Here is a 12,614-nt window from a genome sequence, read left to right as displayed (position 1 = left end):
TAAATAAATAACCAAATAGAGATTTGCATTCAATATGAATAACTGTATAATGAATCCTTCAAGATCAATGTCCAAACATATAAAATCAACCAATGGTGCAACCTTGAGGACTTCCAAAACTTCTCAAACGTATACTGCTAAAATATCAGGTAATTGTCCAGCTGAAAGTCACTGTACACTCAGTTCTCACAAATAAGAGAGGACAAAATTTTTATAGCATAATCTATTAGGGAAAAACAAAGAAAAAGGGAAATGAGCCTCAACTCATTCAACAACTCATTCAAAGGGATATTAACACCAGAATGTGAATGAAAATTTCACTAAAATTTAGTGCCATAGAAACCATTTGGTCCTGGGACTGAAATAGGTCGTGTGACAGGAAAGCCAGGTTGCAGAAGGGGAATGTGGCTTTGAAGTGCAAAGGGCTGATGTCCACCTGTTAGGACAGGAGGGGGCACACAAACTGGCATTGCTGGACCCATTGCTCCTCCTGCTTTTGGAAAATAGAACCATTATCACAAAGGAAATGCAAGTCATTATGTCCAAATTCTTCAATTTTAATGCCAAAAGCAAAGGAAACCATTGTCTGGTTTGGGCAATTTTTTTCATAAACGCTTACAAGAGAAGAAAATAAATGAACTGTGCTTCTCCTATAAACTATAAATTCAGTTTATGCACTTCAGTTTTTGGAAGAGTTAAATGAGAGCTTCCACAAAAAATACGTAAGTTGATTTTAATTTATCAGAGAAGCTCAATTCATTAAATCTTATATTCTTTTCTTATGAGTGTATAGTATACAGTTTCATTTATAGAGAAATTTATACAAAACATGATTATATACAGTTCTAGCATAAGCATAGTTTCAATTACTACTATGGTGTCAAAAAGAAAAAAGGTTAAGGAGTGTCCTAGAACACTTGTTAAAGATTCAAAAAATGAAAAGTACCGAGTTTCCAATATATTAAATGTAGTACTTTCCATTAAAGTATTTTTTAAGTATACATAATAAGTGCCCTTTTAATCTCATTAGTAAAACCCAACAGAGAAGTTAAGATATTATTGAGTTCATGTCAAAATGTTAGTTATTCATTCACCATGTAACTAACGAGCTTTATAAAGATGACAGTAATAACAATTGGATCTTTGACTGCGTATCTACAAGCATAGCTAAGAAAGCAATCCTTGACAAGGGCTGAAAAACAACAAGATAATGCAATAAACAACTCTTTTTTATAACAAAATTAAGATTTTACCTTGCTGCTTTGGAAATGGTACATGATGATTCAACAGAGGGCGAGCCGATACGGGTGCAACGGCTGTTGTTCCATGAAATAAATCCTTCAATCATAAGTAAAAGTGTAAAATGACTAAGCTAATATGGTTAAAACTCTAATAAACATTTCTAGAGGGAAAAAATAGTTACAATTTGAATTTTACTGACCATGTAAATATTAAATCCTTAGTGTTTTTTAACATCTATGTAATTAATTTATTCCAATTTTGAGTTAACTTTCTTTAACTTTGACAAATTGAAGAAACTTCCAAAAGTTACAGAGCATGCTATCTTACATGGGAAAGTGGCTGAACATATACCAACTGGGGGGAACGTCCAACCATTACCTGCATTCAGAAAAAAAATGTTAGCTTGCATGTGGTTGATTCTTCAGCATATAAATACTGATTATCTTCTAAACCAATTATTAGAATTTACAAAAGAAAAATCAAATTAGATAGATGGAACATAGATCTTTTCGTACTTACAGCAGGAGAGCTTGGTTGCATATAAGCAGGTTCAGACAAAACAGGAGTGTAATGTGTAGGATACCGGAGGGGTTGGTTTCTATGTGGCACATGTGCAATAATCTGTTGCCAAAGAAATGGTCAGATTAACTAGAATGAGTACTGAGTAATATATGGATTTAGATTTTTCCTCCATTTAAGACATTTGGCATGAAATAGACATGCTCATGCAGGCACAGATGCATATGAGATAAAATATCAGAAAATTTATTTATACATACAGGTGGTGAAAACTGTGAGCCACTTCCACCATTTCCCATTGTCAAATTACTATACTGTGCGACCTTTACTGGCACTGAAGGCCGAGAAGCAAAAGTGTTGAATCCAACTTCTGGTTGAATACTAGCAACAGGTACCACAGGAGAGCTATTTTGTATGTATAACAAATTTGCCACAGAAGCTGATGATATAGGATTCACAAAAGATGGAGAGAAGGTTTTGGCAGCTGGATTGAGCTTAAATTCCTAAATGATTGTCAAGAAAAAAAGAAGTTAAAAAGCATATCAACATCGATTGAAAGAAATTATTCATTTTTTATCCATTATCTTAAACTTGGTACTAGCAATCCTATTATGCTGTTTGCCAAAACAAACTACACTGAAAATTTAAATCAACACGCTAAGGATTTTAAAATGGTGGATGGCATTAGCTAAGGAACAAAACATGAAAAAACAATGGATCACCACTAATCAAAATGTTTAGAAATAATGTAACTAACAAAGTACTTCAGAGATGAATTATATGATTTGTGAAGTTCCGGTGGATGATCCATATCAACAGATAAGCTTCCAAATTGAAGCCCACTTAAAAAAATTTTATCCAATAAGAAACAAAAATGCATTTGATATGATTTACAATGACATATAAATGCCCCACCTACATTTTTTCTTTTTATCCGGAACTGTTAGGCTAGAAGCTTTTAATGGAAGTTAAACTGATTTATTTACCTTAGTATTTCTGGTAGAATCTGTACTCCTTGGAGCAGATATTTCAATGGACCTTGCTGGATGTGACTCGGTGATGAGATCCACGCCTTGGGTTGAATTTGTAGAGATAGACTCTGCTGAAGCAGACCTTTCACTAACCCAATCATTGGCTTTAACAGATGCTGGAGCACTATTGCAGAATAATCCGTTATTGGATGGATTTGATGTCCTGTCTGTGCCTCCATGCTCAACAGCTACCTGTTGGCCTATAAATGTATAAGCTGTAATGTTAGTACAAGAGAATTGAATAAGAAAACAGAATCATGTAAGCAATATCCTCAGTCTATACTAAAGCCCAAATCAAATTAGATTTAGCAGGATTTGGTTAGCTAAATCGGTAAAGGTGATATTATGTAAAAATATTGGAAGAAAAATAGACATGTAAAATGTTTTTTTTTTTGTAATCAGAACTTTGAAAAAGAGGGTATACTGATACCAAGATAGCAAAGGATGCCAAAGCACAAAAAGTTCAAATTGAGGACAAAGGTGACTTTTTCAGCAGGCGGTATTTATAGCAATGAGCTTGAGGCCCATGGTATCAACATTGCAGCCCAAATAAATAGGCCAATCAGGAGCACAAGGAGGCCTTCACATTTGACTGACTATGTCTAGAATAGTCTCACAACATTGGACTAGAACTAATTTGTTACAACTGTGATGCATTTGCAATCATTCCTTTTTGCTATGTTCCTTTTTAGTTACCTACAAGTGCGAGAGTCAATGATTGTATTGTGCTGAACCTATATATTTGACATGATTGAATGAAAAAGGCATGGAAGAATCAATTTATTAGAATTCGTTCTGTTAGTTGTAGTTCTAAATCTTTGTTATAACCCCACACATACATCTTGATATAAGGATCAAGATTTCAACTTGCAGTTGCGGTGTGGTTTTGTCACAATTCTTGCATTGAGGAAAATTGTGGGCAAATGCAGCCACAATTAGGTTGCAATGTGTTTTTGCTAAGCCCAAAATTTTGACGTTGTGACTGATATCACAGTAGTGAAATGCTTTTTAAAACCATAATCAGGACAACAATTTTGGTTATTGCACACATCGTTTTACATACAAAAATTGCTAAAGTGCACAATACAAATATCCAGAATAATTATAGCATGCCATCTCAATATACAGTGGCTAAGCATAATTTTGCATACAGTAGATTTTGGAGAAATCTAACTCACTTTCATGTCTTGAATTGAGGCTTTGAATCTTTTCATCCTGTGGAAAATCAGAGCTTTAGAATTAAAAAAATTCAAACCATCAAAATTTATGGAAATCCTGCTCAATATGCATATGTCTGTCTACATACACTTTTTCCATTAAAAACCTCAGACTTCTGCCTGTGGTCATCAGCTTTCCCTTTTAAGTTTGACTTGTCATCTTCGACTTGTCTGTAAAACAAAAATTGGCAGAAACCCAAAAATAAAATAAAATAATTGCATAAATTTGTATTTCTACAATACCTTTTCTAGCAAATGCAAATTCTCATATTAAGATAGTTAAAAAAACTGGAATCATAACCATCCATTAGTGGCAAGCTAATTTTACTCCAGAAAGAAAAATCTTAATAGTTAACATCATATAATTATATAATACAAATACAATTGCAATAATGTATATTAGTCTATCATAATTTAAGTTTTTATCATTGAAAATAGAGTTATACCCACAATTGCAATAATGTATATCTCTGTCATAATTTAAGTTTTTATCTTTGAAAAAGTAGAGTTATCCCCACATTTATGTAGTTAAAAGTCCATTTCTTTTGTTTCTTCTCCTTAAAAGGATCTTAGTTGCAGGGGACATTGAAGAGCATGTAAGGATGGACTCTAGAACATTACTGAAATAAGTTAAGCAAAATCATATTCACAAAATATATATCTAGCTTATGCAAATATGGTGTACTTCAATGTCCATTTCCAAATGAAAACGAACAGAGCGTAATGCTTCAAATAGGTAAAAAAGGAGGAAATATCAGCCTATGAAGATTATAAACTTAGTTTCTAACTTTCTACAAAGAAGGGTTTTCCACGCAGTAAACTATTGATTAAAGTATGATGCAGCTAAATGTGGAAACCAGTTTTAAGGTGACTAGTTTAAACTTGTTTCTTAAATAAGTTTTTAAAATAAAAAACTTAAAAGTAAATAAAACAACCTTTGATCTAGTTTCCTTTGATCTTATCAGGAAATACATGATTTAGTTAACTTTCTTCAAAAACAAAAATGGATGACCAACTTAATGTCTCTCCCTCTCATGAAAGTGAAATTTGAAACCCAGAACCTTTCCCATTGTCCTTAATACGTTAACCCACATATCATGATAAAAATATGTCCCAAATACCATTTGGTAGCACCTCAACAACTAGTTAACAATGTGGCTTTAACATGTCCAAATCAAAGGGCTAATGACCAACATTTTCATAATGTAGAGGTTACTTGAGGAGAATAAATTTACACAAGAGCCAAAGGAGGAATAGAAAAATTGGTGTTTAACAAAAATTATACATATTTTTCTAGATAAATAAGACCACGGATCCTTGAGCAACCAGAAAATTGAAGTTGTGAGAACATTTGAACACATTAACTTCGGTTTCAACCATTGGAAATTAGCAAATGGCCGAAAAGCACCCACATATTCAAATGACAACTTTTGTAGAGAACTCAACAATGGCATGCCAGGATGTGTGTGTATGGTGTTTGAGGGGATTTTTTTGGCCATTGAAAAAGTGTAAACCAAAAGATAAGAAGGCAATAGGTAAACAAAGAACATAAAATGAATGCTTCAGTTGGATGTTGGTTATCTCTCCATGCATGTGAACAAATTTGATTGGAGATACCATAGTACCTTGATTGATTAACTTGTTTTGCATCCATCAAGGGCTTTGTATGATTCTCTACCTCACACGTTAGACTCTCAGGAGATACATTATGTGCAACTGCTTCTTCATCATCACCAGTTATGTTTTCACCAACACCATCCGCAGGAAGCATTACTCCCTATACACAAAGCAACATGTACATTAAGCACGTAGTTAATTACACTCTAGTTTATGAGGAAACATTGCAAAGTGCGAGTCTTGCCTTAGCAACAACTTGCACAAGATCACTGGATAGAATCACCAGAGTATCCACAAAACCCTCATTTCCAACATTGGTGTTGCCTTTTCCCTTCTTGGTCATCCTTGCTTTCTTCAAAACAATACCTGGATATGGCATAAAGCAAAGGAATGATGAGTCTTAGTTATACAAAAGATGTTCATTAAAACTTGGATGAAACTTTATGCCAAAACTTAACAATTAAAACATTAAAAACAACGTCTGACTTTGCTGATAACCCATTTTAATCTGTCTATATAATCATAAACAAGATGATTTAAAGCTCTTCTTACCCCAAAAGTTAATTAAACTTCTCATCTAAACAATTTCATTAGTAATCCTAGATCCAATACTAAAACAGCAGTAGTTGTGTCATTAAATTTCAGTTCCTATAATAGAAAGTGGCAAGTTTTAATTTTACAAAGTTTTTTTTTTTTTGTAGCGAATGATTACAGCTAGAAAAGTTTTTATAACGGTTTTATATCATTAGAGTCTTCTACATTACTATTGATAGCAACAAAATTTAACTTTTATGCATCATAAGGGCTTCCGATTTCTCATCAGGGGAAAGCAAATAAATGAATAGTTGACGTAAAACAAATGCTTCTACAGCTGTAAGAAATAAACTGGATGACAAAATTTATTCCTAACGAATTCATCATATTTTCTGGGCCAAGAACAAAACAATTGAAGCCATAAAGAATCCACAGTTTGAGGATCTATGAATAATGCTTCATCAGAAACAAGTGAAAGACAAAGAAAGGTACCCTAGATGAAAACCCCAGAAGTAAAAGTGTGAAGGAAGGAATGAGAAAGGAAAAAGAAGGGACCATAATCGGCGTGAGCAGAAGTGGTATGGAAGATTCCAGAATACACAGAGCCATCCTTGACATGAACATCCACAGGGAGACCCACGATGCACAAGGTGGTAAAAAGCAAGGCCTCGCTGAGCGAATCACAAGAAGGTGAAGAATGATTCTCTGCTAATGAGTCCCTGTTTCTGCAACCCATTTCCGATTTCTTCTCTTCTCTCTCTCTCTCTCTCTCTCTCTATACTCTTCTGCTCTTCTGGTGTTGCAATTGGATGAAGAGATCTGGCAATTGCAAAAGACGAGTTTGGTTACGAGGAAGAACAAGCACGATGCACACACACGCTTACGTGGTTGCTCTTGTTGTGGTTCCTTATACTATTCATTCATCACATGTTTTGCTTTTCTTTTCTTTTTCTCTAACCTAAAACTAAGTACGAGGATTCTTCTTTACTTTCCAACATTGCCACTCTTTTCTACAATAATTCCACTTATTTTCGAGAAACAATCTTCTATCTCATAATTTACTTATTATACATACATACATATATATATATATATATATATATATATATATACATTTCATATGTAATTATAGACACAACCATAACAATTTTTTTAAAAATAAAATATATTTGTTTAGTTTCTTGGCAAATTCTTACTCCATCATATTAATTTGAATCCACCTATTTGTCAATGATGAAATTGTTTATGTGAAATAATAAAAATAACCTTAAATGATAGGTGATGTAAATAAAAAAATACTTCCAAAACTTATTTTTTAGAATATATTTTCATATTTAAATTTTTAGAACACATTTTTTAATTTTGAAAATTTTATTTCAAAATATAAAAGATTTTGTATTCTTAACTTTTTTTAAAATTTATTTTTTCATTCTAAATTTACGAAATAATTTTTTTGATTTTTAAAATATATTTTGTGAATTTCGAATTTCCAAAACTGGAAGAGGAAGTAATTTTAGAAAATTTGAAGGATAATAAGGTGTAAATTTAAATTGGTATGATGTAGACACATATTAGCCGATCTTTAATAAAAACAATTATTCTATATAGTGTTTTTATTTGTGCTGTGAAGTTCTTTATGTCATTGATGATGTGTGATCACACATCAATTATTTTGTTGGTGAGGATTTTTTATTGAAGGGTGTAATGAGGTGTGAATTTTTATAATGGTTAAGAAATTTAAATATATTAATTTTGAATTGCTTTTATTTAAAATTGTTAAATATTTTAAATGTTTTATCGGAATAAATAAACTTAATTTTTTTTTACTTAGATAAAATATTTTCATTCCTATCATGTATAAAAATACCAAACATAAAAATTACTATTGAATAATATTAATGATGTAAACTGAACAATAATATTTGTAACATGGACTGAAAAGTTTATTATTAATTTTAATAAAAAATTTAGACAATATTTAAGAAAACAAAAATTATGCTTTGTTTAGAGTTGTATACATTGATGTGATGGTTTTAGAAAAATAAAATAAAATATATATATATATATATATATTTTGAAGAAAAATTATAATTAAAGGAAAAAGTTTCTTTAACATAATGAATAGTGAAAAACATATATTTGAGAAACACTTATATTAATATAATAATATTTTGAATTAAAAAATAAAATAAAATAAATAAAATAAAATATTAATTTATTGATATGTAAAATTTATGTTTTTAGAGTTTAAGATTTATAGAAGTACGTTTTTGTTGTTGTCAGTGCCAACATAACAGCACTCATAACTAAATTATGTGAGAAAGTATTAAAATAACAATATTAGTTGCAAAGTGGATGTAGAAAAAAAATTAGATATCAACCTATCAATGTCTCTTATAAACTTCAACTAAAAAATATTTATATCTTATATTGACAAATAAATAATTTCTATAAATATCATCCACGACTTTTTTTTAATTACAATAAATAGTTAATTGGTATATTTTATTCTTGAATATTATTTTACGTACCAAATATTTACTTAATTAATACAATAATGTACAACCAATATGAAGGAAGGGAAAACTATTTACTTAGAACTGAGTCTATCAAAATGTGAGGTCCTCAATTATCTCATCTAAATTTTTTATCATAAAATTTAATATATATATATATATGAGAAGACAAAAGACTTTTCGTATTTTTTCTGCTAACTCTTCAACTTCTTACTGTTAAGATTCGTCACTTGTAGCCTATGATTCTATGTATAATACGATCATCATAAATTTAAAAACAAAAAAACAGCGTAAGCTAATATTTTTAAAACTTTTAACATGATATTTCATTTTCTTTAAATATTATGTTTCGATCACACATGCACATGATTCATAATTCATCCAACTCATCAAAATTAATCATATAACATTTAAAATTTCACAAATCAAATAACATGTATTTGCTTTACATTTTGATAAATGTTAGATTGACTTGTTTCGTTTTGTTGATAAAAAAAGATTGACTTGTTTCAAATACTTAAGCGGTGTGAATTTAATCAAATATTGGCGTTAGAAAGATGTAATTATTTACAATTTACAAAATGATAAATTTTCAGAAAATTTAATTAAATTTCATGACTTACAAAAAAGAAACAAGAGGTAGTTGAATGAAAATTACTAGTGGTGAGATTTTGGTTCGAGCTTAAGGAGTTGGAGCTTGAGTCCAAGAAGTTGGCGTTGAGCACAGGGAGCTAGCGCTGAGTTCAGGATGGTTAGGACCCATCAGTTGGTACTTGCATTCTTATACATCACACAAAGTTACTGTATCGATGAATACGTCCATTGGTAATTTCTGAAGGATGTGTCCATCGATAATTATTGAAGGATGTGTGTCGGTAATTTCTAACAACTTTAATATATCTGTTTGTGAGTATTTTACCGACGAATTTGATACCATTGTTTTTCTGTCGAAAATAAGTACTTGTTTTTGAATTTTAGACCTTACTTATGAATTTGTGCGTCAATAATACAATATTTTACTGTAATGCAAGAAAAAAAAAACTCACTCTCTTTCAAAAAAAAAAAAAAACCTCTTGATTTTCAAAGTCTTATTACATCCCTAAACAAGGGTGGTCATGAGTTATTATAGAATCCTAAGACACGTAACCTATTCATATTCCCAAACAAAAGATTTATTACATGAATAATTGTTTTCTATTATTTATAAAAAAAGTTGACAATGTCATATCTTAATCTTCATATTCATTTGTAGCTAATCTTCTTAGAAGACCTTTTTGAAATAACCCACAAAATGGGTTGGACTAGGCTTAAGAAAAAGCTTTTTACTTCTTACATCCCATAATTACAAACTACACCCCATAATTTTTAAAATAACCATTATACTTTTGATAACGGTGAATTGCCCTTCTTTTTCTTCCTCATTTGCTTCCTCTTAAAGTGGAGAATGAAGATGCAGCTTGACGGCAACAATAATGAGTATAGTGCAACAATAACAACGTGGTACAAAAGAGTATAACTTAGTCTTTTTCTCTTAGCATGGAATTCAAGTACTAATCACGAGGATGCAAGAAGCAAAAGCCTAAAAATATTGTGACTTAAACTGTAGCAGATTAATTTTGATACATTCGTTTAACCTATAGTAATGAACTTCAAACATATTAGTTCCTAAGTTTAGTCTACTTCCTTTTAAAATAATAGGTATAATTTTTTAAAAATTGAAAAATAAAATTATTTTATTAAAACATATTGTTAGTTCATTGGCAAGCATATTGTCAACTTTTAAACAAGTATATTTGTGACTTGATTCATTTTCAAGCAGGATAAATAGTAAATATATATATATAATGCATACACAATAATTTATTATTGATTTCATTGAAAAATATTAAAATTGAAAAAATACTTTACAACTAACATAAAGTAGTTGTTTGAGAAATTACATTTGAGAAGCTTAGGATTGGGTTTAACTAATTCTACCCTTTAGTAACCTTGACATCACTTGTATCATAATCACTGTTCTACTATACTATGAAGCATGAGATTCACTCAACACCAATTTCTTGATAATGAGATTTTAAGTTTTTTCCCCAAGCATCAACTTCCTACAATTTCAAAAAGGAAAAACTTGAATAAGAAGAACTTAGTCACCATATATTTTCATAAGCCTATAAAATTGCATTGAAGCAAATTAGCATACTTTGTATTGATTAAACATTGCAAAATATATCTCCAAAGCAAACTATAGAATAAGTTAAAAGAAGAACATAGTATATTCTAAATTACATGTATCTTAATGTGTGCATATATAATGTAATTTAGAATATAAAATTATCCTCAAATTTATTTAACCATGTTGTATTACTATTACATTATAATTTTTAAATTTCTATGTACAATATTAATATTTAGTACCTTGACTGTCATGCATATAGGATATGGTGTTGTTCAAGTTTCCGAACCAGAGTTTTTTAACAAATGTTACGTAAATTGATCTTAAAGATGGTGTGACGAGGATGCCTGTTGAAAATGTTTCCATTTTTGGAATATTGCTCACCCTCACAGTGTTCAACTTTGGCCAAGATAAAGTTCTACTTTGCTTGTAGAAACTAACCAACATCGGAAGATCCTTCATTACAAGACATTCTGTAACATCCCTAACTTTTACTTTTTTTTAAAAAAATAAATAAAAAAATATGCGTACAATATCTAACTAACGTACAATATCTAATTAACATATAAACATATATTGTTTTCTCATATTTGTATCTCAAAATATATCCCTCTTCATAAGGATTTAATATATACATTCAAAAAGTTTAAAAACAAAACAAAGCATTCAATTTAAATCTATCTAATCCTTCTGCTGCTCATTGAGGAGCTCTATTACCTGCAATCTCATCTGCTCCCGTGTAAATACACGATCATCACAGTTAGAGAAACAAACACAAAGGGTAAGCTATCTATATAAAATGTTTTGATATAATTTAAATTTCAAATTAATAAGCATAATTCATCAATTCTCATATGATTTCTCAAACCATCAAGTGACTTTTACTGACTCACAACACATAGACACTTGACTCTACTTCCGGAAGACTCGTGTATTGAAATTAGCATTCAGAGACCTGCACCTGTCATACTACTGCTGTGAAACCCACACAGCCATGCACATAATTATCTCAATATCTCATCATCTTCATATGACAGGGTAAATCCATTTGATATGCTCTGATCAGTTCTTTCAAACCTCAGAATCAGCCAAATGGACCTCCTTCGACTCTCACCAACTGAATAACTTCATCTATTTGATTCCATTATATCAGTAGAGTCAGGATCGTCTCATTCACAGGACACTCACAAATCAATACACCCTAATAACAATCTCAACATGGTATTTCCTTTCCTGAAAATACTACGTCTTGATCACACTTTAACCTCATTACATACATCATTTAACATATCAATGCACCACTCAATCACTTCATATATAAACTTTCTAAACAATCTAAATATATGCTCTTTAAATCAATCATCATCTGAAATCACACAACCACTTCTCATTCAAACATCTCACTTAAGTAATTCAACCAAAATATTCAAAAGGAATAGTTCAACTCATTTATATTATCATTCAAACACTTTCAATTCTCAATCACAAACAGTTTCAACAAATTATTCTCATAACAGATTCAAAATCAACCATTCCAGTCAATATATTATTTTACTCTTTAAGAGAGACAATCCTGCAAGCAAAAATAATTGGAATTGGTGACCACGTCACCTCCACATCCAGAATCTTCTAACCTAGGGTTTTATTGAAAATAATAAGACTAGCTTCCCTTACCTGAACTTTAGCTTATGCTCACTAAGAGCTCCAAATCTACCCAAAAGCTAAAGGTAATTAACCTGTACCACAGAGTCCTAATCAAAATCTAACT

At 30.7% G+C, this 12,614-nt stretch overlaps 1 protein-coding gene across 2 annotated transcripts; it reads right to left on the bottom strand.

The window, feature by feature from the left end:
- Positions 1-7,200, bottom strand: LOC137831160 (uncharacterized). Of its 2 annotated transcripts, none has more exons than XM_068638732.1 (11): positions 6,716-7,200; positions 5,871-5,992; positions 5,635-5,786; positions 4,099-4,180; positions 3,971-4,007; positions 2,748-2,992; positions 2,022-2,264; positions 1,762-1,863; positions 1,570-1,620; positions 1,254-1,316; positions 1-490 (listed from the first exon to the last, which is right to left on the bottom strand). In XM_068638732.1, the coding sequence occupies exons 1-10, from the start codon at positions 6,894-6,896 to the stop codon at positions 1,284-1,286; spliced, it is 1,248 nt and encodes a 415-aa protein (XP_068494833.1). In that variant the 5' UTR covers positions 6,897-7,200; the 3' UTR covers positions 1-490; positions 1,254-1,283. The 2 variants fall into 2 exon arrangements, with proteins under 2 accessions (XP_068494833.1, XP_068494832.1); XM_068638731.1 differs by having other exon boundaries at positions 1,254-1,338; positions 6,716-7,162.
- Between the last annotated feature and the right edge of the window lie 5,414 nt (positions 7,201-12,614).

This window comes from Phaseolus vulgaris, chromosome 6 (assembly GCF_051622355.1).
Source record: "Phaseolus vulgaris cultivar YP4 chromosome 6, ASM5162235v1, whole genome shotgun sequence".
In the NCBI taxonomy this organism is placed as follows: Eukaryota; Viridiplantae; Streptophyta; class Magnoliopsida; order Fabales; family Fabaceae; genus Phaseolus; species Phaseolus vulgaris.
The sequence above is the reverse complement of the archived record's forward strand: the minus strand, read 5'-3'. Positions and strand labels throughout refer to the sequence as shown.

What these genes read in the sequence shown, in the direction of transcription:
- LOC137831160 (XM_068638731.1), bottom strand. Translation starts at nt 6,896, where the DNA reads ATGGGTTGCAGAAACAGGGACTCATTAGCAGAGAATCATTCTTCACCT. An exon ending in TGCAACCAAGCTCTCCTGCT is followed by an intron (nt 1,621 to 1,761) that starts GTAAGTACGAAA and finishes TTCTGAATGCAG; the next exon opens with GTAATGGTTGGACGTTCCCC. An exon ending in ACCATTTCCAAAGCAGCAAG is followed by an intron (nt 491 to 1,253) that starts GTAAAATCTTAA and finishes TTCCAAAAGCAG; the next exon opens with GAGGAGCAATGGGTCCAGCA.